This window comes from Gossypium hirsutum, chromosome A03 (assembly GCF_007990345.1).
Source record: "Gossypium hirsutum isolate 1008001.06 chromosome A03, Gossypium_hirsutum_v2.1, whole genome shotgun sequence".
NCBI classification, from domain to species: domain Eukaryota; kingdom Viridiplantae; phylum Streptophyta; class Magnoliopsida; order Malvales; family Malvaceae; genus Gossypium; species Gossypium hirsutum.
Window position 1 is genome coordinate 454324 of NC_053426.1, and position 21404 is coordinate 475727.

At 28.3% G+C, this 21404-nt stretch overlaps 2 protein-coding genes across 2 annotated transcripts; one reads left to right on the forward strand and one right to left on the reverse strand.

Annotated features, from left to right (window-relative positions):
- The first annotated feature begins 773 nt into the window (after positions 1 to 773).
- LOC107942202 (protein TORNADO 2) lies at positions 774 to 2623 on the forward strand. Its single transcript, XM_016875836.2, has 2 exons — positions 774 to 1323; positions 2224 to 2623. The coding sequence occupies exons 1-2, from the start codon at positions 826 to 828 to the stop codon at positions 2533 to 2535; spliced, it is 810 nt and encodes a 269-aa protein (XP_016731325.1). The 5' UTR covers positions 774 to 825; the 3' UTR covers positions 2536 to 2623.
- Positions 2624 to 16216: 13593 nt separating this feature from the next.
- On the reverse strand, positions 16217 to 18093 carry LOC121223327 (protein RGF1 INDUCIBLE TRANSCRIPTION FACTOR 1). Its single transcript, XM_041104570.1, has 4 exons — positions 17861 to 18093; positions 17541 to 17747; positions 17242 to 17457; positions 16217 to 16889 (listed from the first exon to the last, which is right to left on the reverse strand). The coding sequence occupies exons 1-4, from the start codon at positions 17861 to 17863 to the stop codon at positions 16644 to 16646; spliced, it is 672 nt and encodes a 223-aa protein (XP_040960504.1). The 5' UTR covers positions 17864 to 18093; the 3' UTR covers positions 16217 to 16643.
- Positions 18094 to 21404: the final 3311 nt, after the last annotated feature.

Below are 21404 nucleotides of genomic sequence, written 5' to 3' on the forward strand. Positions count from 1 at the left end.
GTCTTCTATTTGATGCAACAAGGCATATAAGCATGTGCATGAAATTTAGTTGATTAAGGAAGCATTGGTAAGTAATCAAAGTTGAAATAAAGAAGCAAAGTCTAAAAGGTAGTGCAAAATTTTTAAAAAAAAATTCTAATTACATCCTTCAACTATTAATGTTATATCAATAAAGTCTTTTCATTATTAAAATTATTAATTTAACTGTTAAATGAAATATCAAATCTTATGTGATATAATTTAAAAGGAGAATTTAAAGAAAAGTAAAAATTTACGGCAATCATTTTTTCTTTAAAATTTTGATTTTAAATTATGTTACATGAGATATGCCATCTAATTTAACAGTTAAAATTACGATTTTAGTAATTGAAGGACTTTATTGATACAACCTTGATAGTTTAGGGATGTCTAGTATAATTAACTCTTTTATAAATTTTAAGAACAAAATTAAATATTTAAACTAGTTTAAATTCAATTGAAATGGTCTTTTATTTAGTTTAACTAATGTTACACTAGTCTCATAGTACCGGTTAAACTGATTGGATCATCAATTTTCGGTTTAATTGGCCGGTCCAATTTTGTGTTTTTCATGAGATTCTTTTCTTTTCCCTTTTCAAAACATAGTACTAAAAAATGATTATAAAGAACCTAAAAAGAAGCCCTTTAAAATTTGTTATAAACTACTTTGCTTTAGTACCTTTCTTGGATCCAAAGCAAAGAACAAAAACTTGTGGGGATTACATAACAAAACCTCTATCTTATACCCCCTTTGGCAAATTCCATTTTCATTATCCCCCCCCCCTTCCCTTCACCAAAGGCAAAAAAATGGCATTGAGCAACAATGTGATAGGTGCAATCAACTTTGTTGCTATGTTGCTCTCAATCCCGATCCTTGGTGCCGGAATCTGGCTTTCGAATCAACCGGCCGACTCTTGTCTTAAAATTTTGCTATGGCCTGTAATAACATTAGGTGTCTTAATCTTGGTTATGGCGCTAGCAGGTTTTGTAGGAGCATTTTGGCGTATCCCATGGTTACTTATGGCTTACCTTGTTGGCATGCTAGTGCTTATCATATTGCTTGCATGTTTGGTTATTTTCACGTATATGGTCACCATTAGAGGGTCAGGTCACATTGTTCCTAATAGGGCATATTTGGAATATCACTTGGAAGATTTTTCAATATGGCTTCAAAGGAGAGTACGAGGTTCTTACAAGTGGGAAAGGATTGAAACATGTTTGAGTTCAACACAGATTTGTCCTGATTTGAACCAAACTTATACAATGGCTATGGATTTCTTTAGGGCTTATTTGACTCCCATTGAGGTAAATCCCCCACTTTATCTGCTTATTCTGAATTGCAGGATTTATTTTGAAAAGGGTTAATTTCATAAAAGTTCCTCGAACTTCAAAATATTTTAATTAGATCCTCAAAGTATCAAATATTACATCAACTATGTCATTTCTGTTAGCATAGCTGTCAATTTAGGTGTTTAATGGCAGTTTCGGATTGTCATCGATCATTAATCAAATTAAAAGAACGTAGGGGTAAATTTGGTTCAATTTGGTTGGGTTCTTAGTTTTGAAATTTTAGACTTATTTTAATAAAATGAGTTTTATTTTTGGTTTTTGGATATTACTTGATAAAATTTCGAAGTCTTTTTCATAAATATTTTCAAATATAATTTTTTAACTAAATAAAAATAATCAATAACTCTTATATGATTGTTTTGTTATAATTCGGTTCAATTAATTTAATCGCCAGCCCAAAAATAATTAAAAATTAATAAAAAATCAAAACATATTAAAATTTTATAAAACCATTTCAATCATCAGTTTTGTCTCAATTTTTAATTTTTTTACCGGTTCCAAATGGTTCTCTCAAATGCTAGTTCAACCCCCCACAGGTGAAGCTAGAAAATTACCTTAAGGATGACTTGAGATAAATTATAAAATTTTAGTGGGCCAAAGTATAATTTTATTGTTACAGTAACTTGTAATTTCATAAATTTTAAAGGGGTTAAATGATAGATTTATTATTTTTGGAGGCTAAAGCCATTGTCCACATTGTCTATGCCCATATTTAGCCCTATGTCTAGACTAATATATAGACCAGTTCTTGATTCAACGGCCAATCTAATCCCATTCAAATGACACTAAATAACCGTAATTTCCCAGTGTATTCTCTCAACTTTTTATCTTTATGTTCTTAATTTTGTTTTACAGTCAGGGTGTTGTAAGCCACCAACAGAGTGTGGATACACATTTGTGAACCCAACAAATTGGATCAGTCCCATTAACAACATTGCTGAGCCTGATTGCATTCAATGGAACAACGACCAAACAAAGCTCTGTTATAGCTGTAATTCTTGCAAGGCAGGATTGCTAGCAAGTTTGAAACAAGAATGGAGAAGGGCCGACATAATATTGCTTGTAACTCTTATTGCTTTGATATGTGTGTATTTAGTTGGGTGTTGTGCCTTTAGGAATGCCCAAACTGAGGACATATTTAGAAAATACCGACAAGGTTACTCGTAAGCAGGTAACTGTGTGGGTTTTAGTCTATATAATATGTGCATGTTGCGGGATTTAGTCTTTATAATTTGATTTAATCATTTTTAGTTTATATATACATATATATATTTAAAAATTTAGATATTGATTCAAATGGTAGTTGTTAAATTTGTGAAGTTAAATCATGTTATTCTTGAAATCTTATACAGAAAACATATTATTACATATGTAATGCCATGTTAGTTTATTATTTTCACGTAATGCTCAAAAAAGAAAAGCGATGTCATTTCAGTGAAGGGTAAACTACATTAGTAATCACCCAACTATTATTTGTTTTTTTCTTTTTTGATCAACTAACTATGAAAAATTACAAAATAGTCACTTATCTATTCAAATTTGTCTTTTTAATCACCCAACTATCTTGGATTTTTGGGTGTTTTTATTTTTACATTAATCACAACTATTGATCAAAAAAGATAAAATTGAATAGCCGGGCGACTAGAAAAGAAAAAGAATTATAGTCGAGTGACTACTGATATAGTTTACCCTTTAATTAATGGATTTAACTATTACTATTTGAATAAGGACTGCAATTTTAAAATAAAAAAAAGTATAAGGACTAAAATGATGAAATTGAAAAATAAAAACTAAATCCATACTCAGTTCAGCAACTATAAGCCCAAAACTGTAGAACTAGATTGAACTATTTTTATTTGACATACTTAATTGGACTCAAAATCAGGCCAAAGTCTATGGACCTGGCGTCCAGACAGGACCAAAATATGTCTTTCATTTCTTCGACTTACAATAGGAAAGTAGAATTAGTTGAGTGTTAGGAACATATTTTTGGATAAGATATTGCCTGCTTTACATGGGATAATAGCAATACTTATGTCTTCTATTTTTTGTTATCTTTGTCCGAAACCAAGGAAACAATAAGAATTCCCATCACTAGAGCTATAAATTATTAACTAAATTTGATTATTCAATTCGAATTCAAATTCAATCCAATTTAATTAAAAAAAGTTAAACAAATTGAATTCATTTAAATTAGAGTTGCTTAAAACTGGCTCAAAATTAAAACAATTCAAATCTTAAAATGACTTGAACCATAAATTATCCCTAACAACTAACCAAAGATTGCTTTGGCCTTCAATGTGGTAAAATTTCCTTTTAGTCCTTTAAAATTTTATGCAATTACAAATTAATATAATGGTAACTTTCTTTTGACTCCCCTTGAACAATCTTCTAGATTGGCCCTTGGAAGTAACTTGGATTGACATGAATTTGAAATGATTAAAATTTAAAATAACCCGAACACGTAATGACTTGAGTAAAAAAACCCGAACCCTAAATCTTAAGATAAAAATAACCTGAACATTCTCCCCCCAAAAAAAAAGAAAAAAGAAAAATACTCCTTTAATCCCTTGAGTATTTTTAAAGTTTTAAATTAATTTAATGATAAAATTATATTTCGACTTTTTCTAAAATTTAAAATTAAATCATGACCTCTCCAAAAATAAAAAATTTATAATTAATCCATTATAAAATTTTATATTAATATAATAACAAAATTATATTTTTAACTCACTGAAAATTTCATAATTCAAATTCAACTGCTCCAAAAAGTGTTCTTAGCTTTACCCTTCAACCCGAACTTTAAATGAATTGTGTCGAATTCTCGTCACTAAAATGTCAGTGATGTCATGTCAGCCAAAATAGACACACAATTACAAGAGGCATTGACTGGTTCAAAGTTTTCAAGTCAATTGCCAAAAGCCGAGGGCTCGTCGCATGTACTTGGCCACAACTTGCAGTCTACACTTAAGTTTGTGGTGGGGGTTTGGTAGGTTTGCAAGGACTGGACTCTGTGTGTGGGTCACTGAATGGGACTCAAATTTCAAACCGTTCTTTAATGTAAAACAATGGTAACAAGCTACTTGACTTTTCGTCCTTCGATTTCAGGTCACAGGCTTAAATTGAACACAAATGAGGGTACCAAGACATTTTTTTAGTCAATATGACTCATCCTATGCATGTCTAGAAATTAAGGTTCAATATATGTTTTTGGTCTTGTATTATAGTGAATTTCTCACTTTAATCCTCTTATTATTGTCCATGTGTTCTCATTTGATTAGTTTAAATGGTCAATGGGCCAACGTGACTGATGGAATATTAAAAGTAGGGGTCAAATTGACTAAAAAATATAATAAAATGGTTAAAGTGAGAAATTCATTATAATATTAAAGGATTGATTTTAGATCAAATCAATTTAAGTTGAGTTGATTTGAATTTTAAAATATTTGATGAACGCCTCACATGGTGCACTGAATCACATATCAATACATACAATATTAAAGTTAATTAATTTCTTTAAAGTGTTTGCCCATAATTATATGTTTAAGGTTTAGAATTTATGGTTAATGAACTTGGTATTAATTAATAAAACCATTGTTAAATTAACTAGCTAGAAGCTTTACTAAATCTTATTAAATGAATTATAGGTTGAATTGTAAAAGATTTATATTCGATTCTTTAGTTCACACCCATCCCGAATATCTTTATTTTTTTTAATAAAAAAAATCTATATGCTAGTTTCAACTTTTAAAAAAAACCAATTATATAATAAAGTCATCGATTTTGGTTCTTCTATTAGGTTTAAATTTGTGATTTAATTAGTCCATAAGTTTTAATTAATTTAATTAAAATGCCGATATGAATTTTTTTATTATTAAAGATTTATTTCAACTTATCATATTGTTGGTTTTTTTTTTTTGGTTTAGGAAAGAAGATGTGTTTTTCATGAAATTAAAGTTAGCATTTAAATTAAAAAAATAACTATTGTTGTTAACAAACTAACTACATTATAAAATTATAGGTATCAAATTATACTAAATTAAAATATTGAGACTATCCTTCAAATTTAAGCATTGTAAAGGGACCAAAACTAAAAGTTGACCATTTTTATTCAATTAATTTTTTATAGCCCCATGGGGAATGATGTTAAAGCTTTGTTAATTCAAAACAATGATGGTTAAGGAGAATAATTAGTTCATTAATGGAATCAATAGTCTAATTGACTTTGCTTCCTACAGTTTTCATGGTTGCTGTCTTAAAACACCAATACGGGATACCAAGTTTCTATGCCCCAAAGTTGAAAAACACACAGCACTATGGTAATAAATTCAGACAACAGACATACTTTTTTGGGTCAGAGAGATTTGACTTATCCTAATCCTTGTAATAGTCAAAGGCTCATGCTAAAACATTTTTGTAACCTCTTGTATCATCGTCTTTAGGAAATCTTGTGGTCAAATTTTGGTTTTTTTACACTTTAGTATGTTAATTCGGGAATTAATTTCTATGTTTTAATTTATCATAATTTCATCCTTTTAGATTATTTCTAATGTTATTGTTGGATTCTGTACGTTGGTAGTCAGAAAAAGATTAGATCAATTTTTTGGGTAAAATCTTACTGTTTATAGAGACTAATTTTTTTGGTATTTCTAATTACTTCTTCTAATATTTTTTCATTGAGAGTATAATGTGATTTACTAATTATATAATAAATTAAGGGCTTATATGTGTGTACTATGTTACTAACTTTTTAAGTTTACGATGGATTAAATAGAATTTGGCTTGAGAATTAAATTTTTTTAAAAAAAATCAATCAAGCCCCTTTATGAAGAAATATCCAATTGAGTCCTCAAGAAAATATCAATACGTATTGTAGCGACGTAAAAATTTTGGTTTGGGGTCGGTCGCTAATTATGGCGATTAAAAACTTGGAAATTGAAATTTAATTTAAAATAAACCGGGAGTCGCCACCGATCCTTTTTTCTAGGTGTGATCAGACACCTATTAGATTGCTTTTTAAAAACGAGGAAAAGGCCGAGTTAAGGTCTACGTTAAAAGCTAGAGAAAAATTAGGGTTCGGGAGTCGGTTACGCGCGAGGAAGGTATTAGCACCCTCGCGACGCCCAAAATTGGTATCTCATAAACAAGTGTTGTCTTGATTTTCAAAATATTAGTTCAAAGTAATATTCAATCGTGATCCGATTCAAAAGACGAAAACTTTCAATTTTTGATTTCCTTTTTTTGAGAAGGGTATACCGTCCTAACACGAGTCGATTGATGTTCACCCAACATAGCGATGAAATCGACAACATGGTGTTAAATCGATATATTGCCTTACGTATTGAAATTAATAAAAACACGAATAAATATTTTAAAATAATGAACAACAGAGAAATACAAGAACGGACGGAAAACGAAAGATAATAGTTGGGAACACATCATGGCACATAATACATACAACAATGATATTTAAAAAAAATGACAATGCGCGTGATATTAAATGTAACAATAGTATCATACAGGAGAATACAATGAGAATACAACGAATATATATACACGGATAATTAAGAGTATATATGTAAAATATATATATATAAATAACGATAGTATTGGAAAACATACTATATAATATTCGAAGTATATACAAAATATAGATGAAAATACAATGTCAAAAAGTATATATCTACATAATAATATTAAAATAAATGACAAGTAATAATAATGAAAATAATAGATATAATAGTAAACATAACAATATGTGAAAATAATATTATGTATAAAGATATATATGTAGAATAAAATATACATACTAATAATAAATATAATAAGAATAAATAAACGTAATAATAATATAAACATGGGTAATAGGATATTTTAATACATACGGAATGTGTATAAAAAAATAATATACATAATATATAAAATACATATAATATATACGTACGTAACAAAACATATACTAGGGTTAATGATTATAATAGTAATGATGTTAAAACACAAAAGCTTTGTATCATAACAAAAATACTATAATACATATATATAACCAAAATATACACTATTATAATAATGAAAATAATAAACAGAATAATAATAGGTACGATCATACTACATATATATATATAAAGAACGTGCATACTTGTACACTAAAATATGCATCACTATTAAGAATATGATATTATAATAATAATAAAAATAACATGAAATTTCAAATAACTAAAATTAGCATTATATAGATATACATGTATACATACATAAAAACGATATACATTAATATATAAAATAATAATAATAGTGATAAAATAATACTAATATTTAATGAAGAAACAAAAATAAATAAAAAGGACTAAATAGTATCAATAGCAAAGTTTTAGAGTCAAAATTAAAATAAAGGCAAACAAGAGGATCAGCTTGAACACGCATGTAACCTCGGGGGGGCCAAAAGTGTAATAATCCCAGTCTTTTAAAACGATGCGCATTGCTAGGGGCTAAATTGGAAGTCGCTGCAAATGATAGGGCCAAATTGTGAAACATAAAAGATTTAATTGTAAAGTCTCAGAAAAGCGGAAGGACCAAGGGCGCAAATAGACCCTTGGTCCAAAAACACGCGGATCCTAGGCTTCCTTGGGTCGGGTCTCGGGTCAGAGGCCAAAACGACGTCGTTTTGGCCCTCTGAACCCACACATCAAAACGGCGCCGTTTCCTTTGTCTATAAAAGTAAAAAAAAAAATCTAAAAAACTTCATTTTCTTCTTGTTTCTGAAAAAAAAGAAAGCTCTCTCTCTCTCTCAACCCTCCCTCCGTCCTAGGGTTTCCGGTGAGCTTCATATGCCGTTCCTTCGCCGTGCGCCACCGTCGCGCGGTGGCCGGAAGTTCAAGAGGTAACTTTTCTTTTTATTTTTATAATATATATATGTGTATAAAAAGAGAGGAGAAATAAAATGAAAGAACGTAAAAAGAAAGAAATAGAAAAATTTCGAAAGAAAAAAAAAAGAAAATGATGGCAATCACCTTGTATTGTTCCTGTATTCTTTTGTTCTTGCTTTTGATTCTCTACTATATTTTTTGTGTTATTCGATCTAGAATCACTATTTTTGTATTTGAAGATATGTTATATGTATTATCTCCTGTTTGTGAAACTGCTCAATCTAGCCCCCTTTACAGTGTTTCATTCGGCTTTTTATATAGCCCTATTAGTTACATTATTATTTTTTCTAAATTTACTGTTCGCGTGCTTCCTTTCATCTTGCAGGGGATGGGCACGGTGGAGCAGGTGGCCAGTGCTGGTGTCAGAAGGTTGGTGGGCAAGTGGGAGAGGCTGCGGCGCAAGTGGCAAGTGGGGGAGGGTAGGTGGCTAAGGTTAGTGGAATTAGGGTTTCTGAATGTTGAGTTTAGGTTATTGGGCTGGGGTAGTTGGGCTTCGAGTTTAGTTGTTTAGGCTTAGTTTAGGATGAGATGGGTATGGGTTTTGAGTAGGTTTAGTTATTGAGTTTTGGGGGTGGCCCAAAATTGGCCTGTACACGTATAATATAATTACATTTAATTACATATTAGTCACCTAATCTTTGACAAAAACACATTAGCTATATAATTATACAATATATAGACCATATTTTAATATACCACATGCACAACATCTTTACGGATTTTCTTTCTCTTTTGGTAAGATTCCATGCCTAAAAAAACGGATTATTTATATGTTAAAAAAAAGTTAATCATTATTGTATTTAACATTAAATATTCTAAAGGCATGCTTGCTAGTAAAAGTATTATGAAGGCTATTGTATTACCAGTCGTATTAGATTTTGCTTCTTTTATTAAAAAATTTGAGTAAATTAATTCTTATACATTAGATTAAAAACTAAATTGGTTATTCTGTTAAAAGTTCCATCCATTTTTATTGTTAAAAATTGGTCCTTGTACATTAACATCATATACACGTGGCACATCGTGTAACTTTTTGGTTATTTCGCCAACTACACTCGTTTTTAACAATAGAAATAGATGAAATTTTTAATAGAAATGAACCGTTTGCTCTTTGATCTAGCATACAAAGACTTGTTTTCTCATTTTTTGAGTAAAGGGGAAAAAATGCAATTGAACTCCTAGAATTTAGGGAGGAGATATAAGCAACTAGAATTTCCCTTTTAATCAAAGTGATAGGAGAAAGAAAGATGGATTTTTTTTAATAGAACATGTTATTTATTATGATTTAATGGTAAATTTGACGAAATTGATAAAAAAATGGTAAATTTATTATAAAAATAATATCTAATTATTTGTTATTATTTCATATGGTCTTGCTTTTGCAAGTAATATCTAATTATTTGTTATCCTATCTAGTTTGGTGGATGCTCGATTTTTTGTCGATTTTTTCCCACCGTTTTAGACCATCCGAGACTGATTTTCTTATCGTATTAAGTGTTTACAATTACTCCAAATATGTCGTGCTTGAGTTGTGACAGTCTGACAGAGCCAATTATTAACGTGCCATAATGGTTCATTGATACTGAGGCTAAAGCCTTTGTTGTGTTGATGGAGTTTGTCTTTCATCGCATACGACGGGTGTTGTTGTTCCCCCTCCCCTAATGTATGATCCTATTCATGAAATGAATTAATAAATTTCTCTTTAAAAAAACATATTACTTGAACTATATATCAAAGAATCGAAGAATTTGATTAATTAATTATTGTTTCATTTTATAAAATAAACTAAAATTATTAAAAATGGGATAAACGTGATATCAAAATTACCTTTATATTTTACAATCTTAACACTATTAAAAATATAAAATTACTAACTCAAAGTAATTATTTAAAGTCAAACATAGAAAGTCCTATACTTGAAGCAAATGCTACCTCCAAAAATCACTTCTTAGTAAAACAAATGATGAAATAAACTAGATATAAGCTTTTTCAGAATACTGTTAAATCTACACACCAGTTTTGACTTCAGACAAACATATTTAAGTCACAGTTGACTTTTTTGTTCATGTCTGAAATGTGAATTAATTGTTGTAGCCAACTCCAAACTAACAAAAAGTAATATCTTCATTAAGGGTCAAATATATATATATCTTAATTCTTTTTTCCACACATTTGTCTCCCAATGCGAAATGATGTCAAAGTGAAAAATAATTAACATTGATTAAAAAGAAAATTATTTGATTTTAATTTCCAACCCAAATATAATTTGAGATTGAATCATACTAATTGTGTTATTATTAGAATTTTTTTTGTAATTTACCAAAAATACATAAATAATATCCAAAACTTTTGGACATAGAATTTGACTCAATTGATTTAAACCCATTTCTCTACTATGATTTTCTTTGCACTCCAACACTGAAAAAATTAATTGGCATTCAAATAAATATTCACTATAATCTTTGTGCTTCAGCACAAACATGTTAATTCAACTAGTTATATTAATTTTGGATTGGATCAATCTAAATCAGATCAATTCATGTTTATGACTTAGGTACAATAGCGAATTTTAGCACTTGAGGCTTAAGTTTTTTTTATAAGATTTGGGATTTAATAAGAGTTTTTAAAAATTTTAATAGATCTAATTAAAACTTTCAAAAGTTTTAGAGATTTAATGAAAATTTACAAAAGAATTTGAAGGCTCTAATTAAATTTTCTTAAAAAATTGAAAAATGTAACGAGAACTTTAAAAAATTTTGAGAACCTAATTAAATTTTTTATGAATCTAATGAAAATTTTCAAAACTTTGGGGGATGCAACTCGGCTCGTTACAATCCACCCTTCCTTAGACATTCGCCATTAGGATTTAGAGTTTTAAGGTTTAAGAATCTAGGATTTAAAATTTGGGTAATTATTTGACAATTTGTGGAGTTTTGAGACTTGTGAATGAAAATTTGTAAGTGCCTTATTTGTTTATATAGTAAATATTTTTTGGGATACATCTCAAAATTATACATGAACTTTAAATCAATGTGCAATTTAATATATAGACTTTGATTTGGTGCAATCATACACATAAAACTTTGATTGTGGTTCAAATGTATACATGAAACTTTAATTTTGATTCAATCATACACATTTAAAGAAATAAATACATCAATTTATTTATATATTGGATAAATATAATTATTTTTGTATGCAATATATAAACATAAAATGTTGTTATGTCAATAATTGTATTAATAATTTGTAAGAATTAAATCAAACCAAAATTTCATGTATAAAAATGTACAAAATCAAAATTCATGTATAAAATTGTACATTAGACCAAAGTTCATATATAATTTTTAAATTTATTCTTATTTTGTTTATTATACCCTATAAAACAAATTACGTCTCAACCTGTTTATAAAGTTTATTCAAATAATGCATTAGATATTCTTTTTAAAAAAACGAATTAAGATTTAAAATAATAATTAATTGAATCTAATTTTCAAATTTGAATTTATATGGACAACTTAACGTAAGCATAGGGGAACAATTTTATGAGGGATGGCTCATGAAGCCTATCGTTGGCCAGGTATTGCCCACCCTAAACCCTATCCAATAATAATATCACAAAATGTGCTTCAACAAAAACCAAAAGCCAATCAAATCCAAATAATAAAACACATTGGACAGTTAAACAATTTCATATAAAAATCGAAAGCAATTTTCATTTAGAAGGGAGAGGTCCTTCCAAGATGGGTTCCATAATATATGATTGCAAAAATGTGACCCTCAATCATTGACACCATATGGGGGTTTTGATGAAGGGTTTGCATCACAATTAAATTTTTTTTAAACAACTTTGGCATTTCAGAAAAGGGACCTAACATTAATATGCCTAACTAAGCACATTCGTTCTTATCCACTCAATCAACATCTTCTTTGCCTTTCACCATAATAATAATAATAATTTTCTTTTCTCCAAAACAAAGATAAAATTTGTGTTGGTTTAAGTTGATTAAATGTGTGTCAGTAAAAGAGGGAGATGGGTGAAAGGTGTGATGTCCTAAGAGAGAGAAATTCATTCTAATGTCTCTCAATGGGATTTTATATCGAGGGCTAAGGTGTTACGTAGAAGCATCCTATTGGTAGACAGCTCATTCTGTAACATGGTTTTGTAGGATATTGATGTGATGTTATAAATTGAGTTAGTTATAGACGATAGTTGTCTTGTCAATACAAGATCTTTAATAATGGCGATAGATGAATAGTATAGGAAATGGATACATCACTCAACAAAGGTGGTATAACAAATCTAGAACTCATTCTCTTTTGTAATGTAATCGGAAAAATTTTATATATGAAATTAAGACCTAGAAACAATTTGGGGATCCTCATTTAGGTAATTACTTAGTATAAGAGGTTAAGCTAAAATAATTTTGTTATTGAGTTGTATTTCAATTTTTTTTAAAAATAAGATAAGTGTCAAAATCTCAATTCAGTTTGTTGAGTTAAAAAGTTTCATCCTGTAAATACATCAAATAATAATTTTATATAAATTAATTTTTATTATTAAAGAATCAATAATATTAATAAAAATAAATAATATAATTGAAGTAAGTGTAGAACTATTTTATATTACAAAAGAAAAACATAAACTAAAATTTGCATTAAATATTGTATTTTTTATGAATATATAATGAAAAATAGAATACAAATATATTGATTTTTTTATAATTATAATTTAAACTCAAGTAAAGATGAAAACCCAACAGGGCATAATTTGGGTTCTTAAATATATAGATTTAATTGAATAAAAAAGGTAAAAGAGATATAAAATTAATGAAATTAAGGGGATTTAAACTAAAATATTTCCAAATTTATCATTTTTTATATAATATAGAGAATAAAATCAAATTTTAAAAATTTTGGGGATGGGTACCTCTGCCATTTTAGAAGTAGATAAAATTTAGACATTTTCACAATCACAAACATTTTTCATAATGTAAACTCCATGTCATGACATAATGGTTAAAGTGTTTACCGTTTCAGGTGTGGTCTAAGTTCGAGTTGCGCTGGTCTTATTTATTATTCGAGATTTACCCTATTCTTGTATTTCACCAAAAAAATGCAAAGTAATCCATGTTATTGTCAATTGAACGACATGCATAGAATCTAAGGGTTTTATGTATATTTTGATAATTGAGTTTGATATTTTTTTCCCAATATGATACTTATGTTATTTTTTTGTTCAATTGGTATTTGTATTCGACAAAAGTTACACATTTTGGTACCTAAAAATAACAATGTTAACTTTTTAGTGTTCAATTCAGATTTTAGAGTTGATTTGATAAAAATTCATAATTAGCTAATAAATTAGCAATTAACTTTATTTAAATCAACCCTAAAACTCAAATTAGATATCATCCATTAGATTGTATTTGAAAAATTAAACACATAATTAAACAAATTCACAATTAACACTAAATTATCCAATTAACAAAATCATAAAAAATTCAAACAAAATAATATTAGCAATTAACTTTTATCGAATCAACCCTACAATTCAAATCAAATATCAAAATTAACCTCGTTACCTTTGGGTATCAAAATACATCACTTTTGTCAAAAACAAGTATCAAATTAGACCAAAAATTATATAGGTAGCACATTAAGAAAAAATGTTAAATTTATGTACCAAACGATATGTTAAATGTAAAATAAATTTGATAAATTAACTTTAAATTGAAAACCCAAATATAATTTAAAAAGGATAAACTCAAACATCTCAAAAAAATGTACAACATATTAACTTTACTATTAAACTAAAATCTGGATTAAATTGGTGAAGTGATGAATGACAAATGAATTAATTATGAATGTGAAATTGTTGATCGAGTGGGATGCTTTATGGACCCATATTTGGTAGATGGAAATTAGATGCCAAAGATCGGCTATATCCTAGAAATATAAAGCATATAAGATAAGGATTATTAAATAAAATAAACGACAACATGGTTGTGATCATAGGGACCCTATTTCATGTTGTATTTTATTGCATTAAAGGCAAGTGATGAAAGGGTTCCAAATAAAAAAAAGCATATTAGCATCAAACATCATGCATATGGTGTGTATTTTGTTTTTTTTTTTTTGAGATTATCTGATATTCGATAGTTATATTAAATTTTAATTAAATTTAGAATTAAATTAAATTAAATTTATAAATAAAAAATATTTTTTTATTTATAAAATTTGTACTCGAGATTTTATTTAAAAAAATTAAATTTATTATAATTTTACATGGTGTGTATTTCATGTATACAGCATGATGGATCAAATCAATTCAAAAGGATGGTGGAGTGGTATCCCCTTTCACCACTTCCCTTTTCCCTATATGGCCATATTGTGATATCCTACAAGGCCACCACCACAATAGCCACTAACACACAAATATTTTTAATAACCAAGACGATACTAATCATAAATTTAGTTCTTTGCTTCAACAAATTAGGGATGAAGTTTATTAATTTATACATCTTGTATGGTTTTTGGGTTTGAGGTTCCATTGCCATATTAATGAGTTGATTCTAATGGCCAAATTTTGATTTAATTTAGTATAATTTTGGTTCCTCTACTTTAATTGACATATATTTAAGTTGTATTTTAATAAGTTGAGTAAAACAATAGTATATTAAATTAGTAAATTTCGCTAAGATTAAAAGATCTTATTTAATAAAATTGATGTAGTCTGTCATCTACGTACCTAATAATTAAATCTTATCAAATTATATTATCGATCTAATAAAGAAACTTAGTCTCTATGATATCCGATGACATTTCACGAATAAAAAAAAATGTAGCCTAAGGGAGATCCCCTTAAATACATCTTTGAAGCACAACCAAAGCAGCCAACTAATCTCCTTCTCCAACTCTGTCCCTGTTTTGGACTCCTTTTCTTTTTCATTTCCCTCAGCAAGGGTAAATGTAAAGGAGTAGACAGGGGATTTGTCTCTCCCCAAAAATAAAAAATTAAATTTTAACCCTCTTAAAATTATTAAATTATAAATTTATATATAATAAAATTATAATTTAACCTTTAAAATAAAAAAATATTTAATTTTTTAAAAAATAATAAATTAATAAATTAATATATAATAAAATTATATTTTAACTTCTTAAAATTTTTAAAAAAAATATAAAATCTTAATTTATTAAAACTCAAATTTCAACTATACTTAAAACGATAGATTCTCTAACTCTTAAGTCAACACATAAAACATCTATATAGCATACATTAATGGAACATGATATATATTACCTCCAAAAATTGACGCCTTGGGCTTTGTGACAGCCAATAAATCAATCAATCATCAAAACCATGCTCCACGCCACCAGTTAAGAGATCCAAGGGTCAGCATCTAATGACAGTTTGACGTGGCCCATGTTCTAAATATGTAATAAAATAATCCTACTTGGCTAACAAACCAAAAATAAAGTATCAAACAAACCGCCTTTCAAGAGGCGGCTTACTTTATTCACGATTCCAAGAATCAAGACACCCATCCATTTCACGTTTGACACGTGCCAATCCAAATCATACTCACCTCACACGTGCCACCCCATATATTTCTTTACATAATTTTAAATTATTTAAGTTTTAATTATGATTTTTTAATTTTTTTAAAATAAATAAATTTAATTAAATCTAGTTAAATTAATCGAATCAAATTTCAAAAAAAAATCTTAATTATCACATAACAATTTTTATACATTTTAAGTTAACATAATTAAATATAAAAAAATTAAAGTTTAAATCTCAAAAATAATATTACGAAAAAACATTGTAAGTACAAAGTAGAAGAGTAATAATTAAAATCTTGTTTCATACAAGAAAGTAAAAATCTTCTTAAAATAAGTAAAAGAAAAGAAGCAATCAATCATACAACATACAATCATTTTATTTATTTATAGAAAACCCTTCCATCCTCTTTATAACACTGTTATATTTACATATTCCATTCATTCCCCAATCCCCATTACAATTTGCCAAAACCAAACCCTTATGTACACAATGTGAAGAAAAAACGAAAACTAACCTATTCGACAATGATAAAAGATTTATATTTAAGTCTTCAATTCACATCGATCTCGAATTCGATCTTTAGACAATTCTAATCCTATGCGTGGGGCTTATTTTTCCACTTTGTTCTCCCACTTGTATGTTTTTTGCTTGCTTCTATTTACAAAACACTTGAGAATGGGAGGGGAATGAGACAATGCCGGATCTTTTTTAGGGAAAGAGTTGTGGTGGGGCATTGTGGCCATCACATTGTGTATATGTCTAAACTTTAAGGCTATGGAGCTTTAATATTGTATGATTAGTCCTGCCATTGGAGCTCGCTGGGGAATCCCTTTTCTACGTTTAGCATTTCGGTAATTAACCGAAGTCGGAGGGGGCGTCGATGGACTAAAACTACGAACTTTGTTGTTGTTGTCGTCATTCTTCCTTGGCTTACCATGGCTACTACTACTGTATGAATCCTCAGAGTCCGACGATACCATCGCTAGTTGCCTTTTCTTCTTTTGAAAATCCTTTGACGTCCCAACAATCTGCGTTTCAATCGCGTCAATTCCAAACTTTAAAATCATTTCGATTTCATATAACTTCCGACGAATTTAAAATTTAAAAGCAGCAGGCAGAGGCTTGACCCCAAAAATTTATGCAATATATGATCAGATTGTATTTTGGCCTAAAAAAAAACTAAATACCTTCCAAAATATACATCATAATATTATATTTTGAGCTCTCAAAATTTTATAATTCAATTTTAGTCCAGGTTCGGTTCTAGATTCAAAATAAATCAGCATTATTGTTGATTACACAGGCGAATAAAGTTGGAGGCAGTAAGGAAAAATGGAGATGAACAATTAAAAAGTAGATGAAAGATTAAAAAAAAATTACCTTGCAACCAAGGGAGCAAAACCGAAAGTTATCAACAAGGCTACGATCACAGACTTCACAAGTATTGATAACACCTTTACCAGGCCTTGGTTGAGGCCTTTCATTGAGGAAGACTACCTTAGCACTGTTTATTACATAAGTTTGAACACCAGATATGTCCAAATATTTTTGTATCTCAGATACCCTTATTACATCATGGTACGAAGATCTCCTTATCTGTTCCAAAACAAAATCACATTAGCAGTCGAGTCAATACCCTGTTTGGATGTTGAGAAAATGTAATGAAACAAAAACCAAACCTGAATGTAATTATGATCCCTGTGATAAGCAAGGCAAAAAGAACAAAGAGAACCATTCATACAATCCAAGCAATACATATTGCATTCACTCTTATGAGACTCAATATGAAGCTTGCATTGAACAAAGAATTGTTCTTTCAATAAAGGTTTCAACCATGGCGGCCACTTCTCGTTATTGTTGTCTTCTTCATCAGGTCCACCACCTCCCTATACCAAAAAAAAAAACACCATTTTTCATTAACACCCGTTTTTTTTTTCAGTGAATACCCAAATCAAAACACCATTTTTTTTCATTAAACCACACTTTATAAAGATTTTACCATGATTCTTCTGTTCTTAGGCTTGATTTCACGGACAGTGGATTCTTGATTTTCGATCGCCAGCTTGAACTTAGTTTAAAAAAAAAAAGACTTGTTTTGAAGTGAGATTTTAGAGAGAGAAAATATTGAAAATGGGAATTAAAAGGGGAAGAAGAAGGGGATGTGGTTCTTATCTAAAGCAAAGTCCACACCCGAACCTTAAGTCGGAAGCTGAGTCCGAAGCTAAGTGCGTTGAAGTGCAAGGAACCGACCTCCACCTTCCCTTTTAATTTCACTTTCTTTCATTTTCACCAGCTTTGGTCTTATCATTTTATTTAATTATTTTTTTATAAAATAATGTGATTAATTTATGTGTTAATAGACACCCATTATTGAGTGGACAATGTTTTCTTTATATGATTAAATTTTAAATTAGTGATTTATGATATTGTCTTTTTTCTTTTCTTATTTTAATGTGATGGAAGGATAGATATGAAACTACTTTCAATAGTGAATATATAGCATCAAATGTTTGTATCTATTTTAACATAAATGGAAATCATATCCACCATTTATTTATTTATTTTTTACATGGATTGTGTATATATATTTTTGAGAATAAATCTAAGTACATATGTATTAAAGTACAAATTATATGATCAGGTTAGATTATTTTACACGATATTAAAAAAGGTTTAAATATGTATTTTTTTTATATATGTGATATTCATATTATATGTGTTTACCTTAAATCTTACTCTACTCATCTACATCACTAATCTAACATCAGTAAATAGATTAAATATGTTGAATTTTTGTTCTTTCATATCCCTCTTCTTTGTTTTGAAGCCTTTTGAAAATTTTAGTTTGTGAAATGTCATTTTATTGATTATAGCTTCACAAAATTTTTCAAAATGAAAGGGAAATGAGGACAGATTGGTGGGAAAAGAAAAACCCAATTCATGAGAGTTTAGGCGTTTGGATTTTAGAGTGTAGAATAGGGAGGAAACATGTTGATATCAAGGTTGGCCCTAACAGCATGAGGTTTGGTTTTGGTCGGTCATATTTCTTGAGAATTATTGCACCATTTACATCATCAAAACACACACACAGACACACAAAATAAGATATTTTTTTAGTTCTAATTATGGTTTTAGTTTATTTGCTATGTAGAAATTTGTGATTTTATACTCTTATTTTATTTTGATATAGTTTGATTTAAACTTGTTCATGGGTAAGGTTATCTGCCTAAATTTAAAGGTTCGCTCAAATTTTGAGAGTGTTTAGACAAAAATATTAAGTTTAAAAAATAAGTTTAGGCAAAAAATTAAGTCCGTTTAAAATATGATTCATGCTTGGGCTTGAAAAGTTCGATGTGCAACTTATTTGTTAAAAAAATAAAATAGAGAGGAAAAATAGGGAATTTGTGGGGGCAAAGGATCGAGGGTCGAAGAACTATACTTCTTATATTGGACATTGATTATAATAGAGTTGTTTAACCCTTAAAATGTGGGTAGTCGAAAACTTGTTTTTGTTGTTTGTCAATAGTAGCGAATTTTTCCTCCTTTGTCTGTGACTTTCCCCAATAACAATTTTCTACGTAAGATCTGCATGTTCTTATTTTTCTTTCTTATTACTTTACAGTCATTCTTACTACCATTATTATTACCATTATTGACGTATACTATAACAATAAATTTAAAAAATCCACATTTAAATTGTGTTTGAATAATGTCAAAGATTTAGGTAAAATGAGGAAAGGATCCCATCAATCATTCTAGGCATAGTGTAGGAGTTAATTCACTTCACCAATTAGTTGATAATAGATCAAATTCATGAATCATCACTTTCAAATGACACTAAACTACCAATTGGACAAATTGCTTCTTTAGCAGTCTAATTTCATTGTATTGTAACTAAAATTGTCTAAAATATGAATTATTTGTTTGTTATGATTATGAATTTGAGTGGATACAAAATATTTTTTTTATTTATAAAAAATACTTTTTAGATTATTCTTAATTTCAAACTTGGATAAATTAATTGATCTAAAAATAATATTAATGTCATTATTAATTATTTTTAGCTACTCAAATTTTAAATTAAAAGAAAAAAAAACTATTAAATTGCTTTTTTTAAGAGGACAAATTTATGTAATTTAAAAATTAAGAGGTAACCTAACAAAATTCAATTCTAGGAGAGTCTATTTAAATTAAGTTATGAGAATATAGGAATATTTTGATACTAAAATAAAATTTTGAATTTAGGTGACCGACTACCAACATTCTTATTATCCAATAATTGTCAATTTGTCATTGATTGCCATTATTAATCTAATAGATAGCATGTTTCACTTAAGGAAATGTAAACAACCCATTAATTTATACTAAATTTATGGCGAAAAAAAATTATACAACAAATATATTTATTAAAATTTTTATATAAATTATTAATGTTATTGTACATATCATGCATGTAAATTTTTTAATCGGTCTAATATTTTTATTATATTGATATAAAATAATGTATATATTATATTATTTATTAAACAGTCGAAAGTTTTTTACATAAAAAAGGTTAAAATTTTTTATTTATGTCAAATTCAATATGCATGATCTATATGAATGAATGATTATAAAATATGACGGTTAGATCTTCAAAATATTAACTGTACAAAAATATACAGAAAGGGTGTAACGATGTAAGTGAATCCCTCCTCATTATAGATTCTGACCATATCTACTCTTTGTGATATAATATCTAGAACTACCCATAACTCCTTCTCATCCCATAAATAGGAGGAAAATGTGCGAACTCACGTTATTCTGCATTGACAACAATGTCCATACCAGTTGAGTTAAAACTCAATCGGCAACCTATATCTTTAATTTCATAACAAATTATAATTATATGTTTTTTATATAATCTTTATTTTTTACTCATAACACTTTTTTAATCCTTCAATTAGAAATAAAATAAACTTAAACGTGTTCAAATCCACATTCTATACTAATGGAGTAAACGAGAATCCAATTACGTTTGGAAAAGCTTTTCCTTTTTTCTTTTTCTTAATTTACAAATAATAAAACCAATATTTTACGTCACAAAAAGATGAATTGAATGGATATATTCCAGCTTAGCTAATTGATTTATGTAACAAATAGAAGGTTTTAAGCCACAATTATAAGGTTTATTCCCTTTGATTTTTAATGCTAAGCATTTGTTCCTAAGATATATATTTTCGATAATTATCAATGCAAGAACAAGATGCTCTTAGGGTAAATGGAATATCTAATTAATTAATTGTTCTCAAATTAAAACCCAATCAAGGGCCTCTTTCATAATTTCTTCAATCAATTGAAATTTTCAATTTTTTATAATTTAATTTTTTACAATTAGTTTCTATATTTTTTATTTTGTGCAAATGACCTCTTTTTCTTTTCTATTCTTTTGGCTTATCTCTCTATTTTCTTCCCTTCTTCATTTCTTTTAAGTAATTTTTCTATATTTTTCATTTGTTAAAACTATGTTAAAAGAAATGGAGAAAGGAGGAAAGCAGAGGAAG

Bases quoted from the DNA above. Each gene is read 5' to 3' on its own strand.
- LOC107942202 (XM_016875836.2), top strand. From the start codon at position 826: ATGGCATTGAGCAACAATGTGATAGGTGCAATCAACTTTGTTGCTATG. The intron at 1,324-2,223 runs GTAAATCCCCCA...TTTGTTTTACAG, and splicing joins CTTATTTGACTCCCATTGAG to TCAGGGTGTTGTAAGCCACC.
- LOC121223327 (XM_041104570.1), bottom strand. The intron at 17,458-17,540 runs GTTTGGTTTTTG...GTTTTGGAACAG, and splicing joins GGGATCATAATTACATTCAG to ATAAGGAGATCTTCGTACCA. The intron at 16,890-17,241 runs GTAATTTTTTTT...ATTGAAACGCAG, and splicing joins TTTGCTCCCTTGGTTGCAAG to ATTGTTGGGACGTCAAAGGA.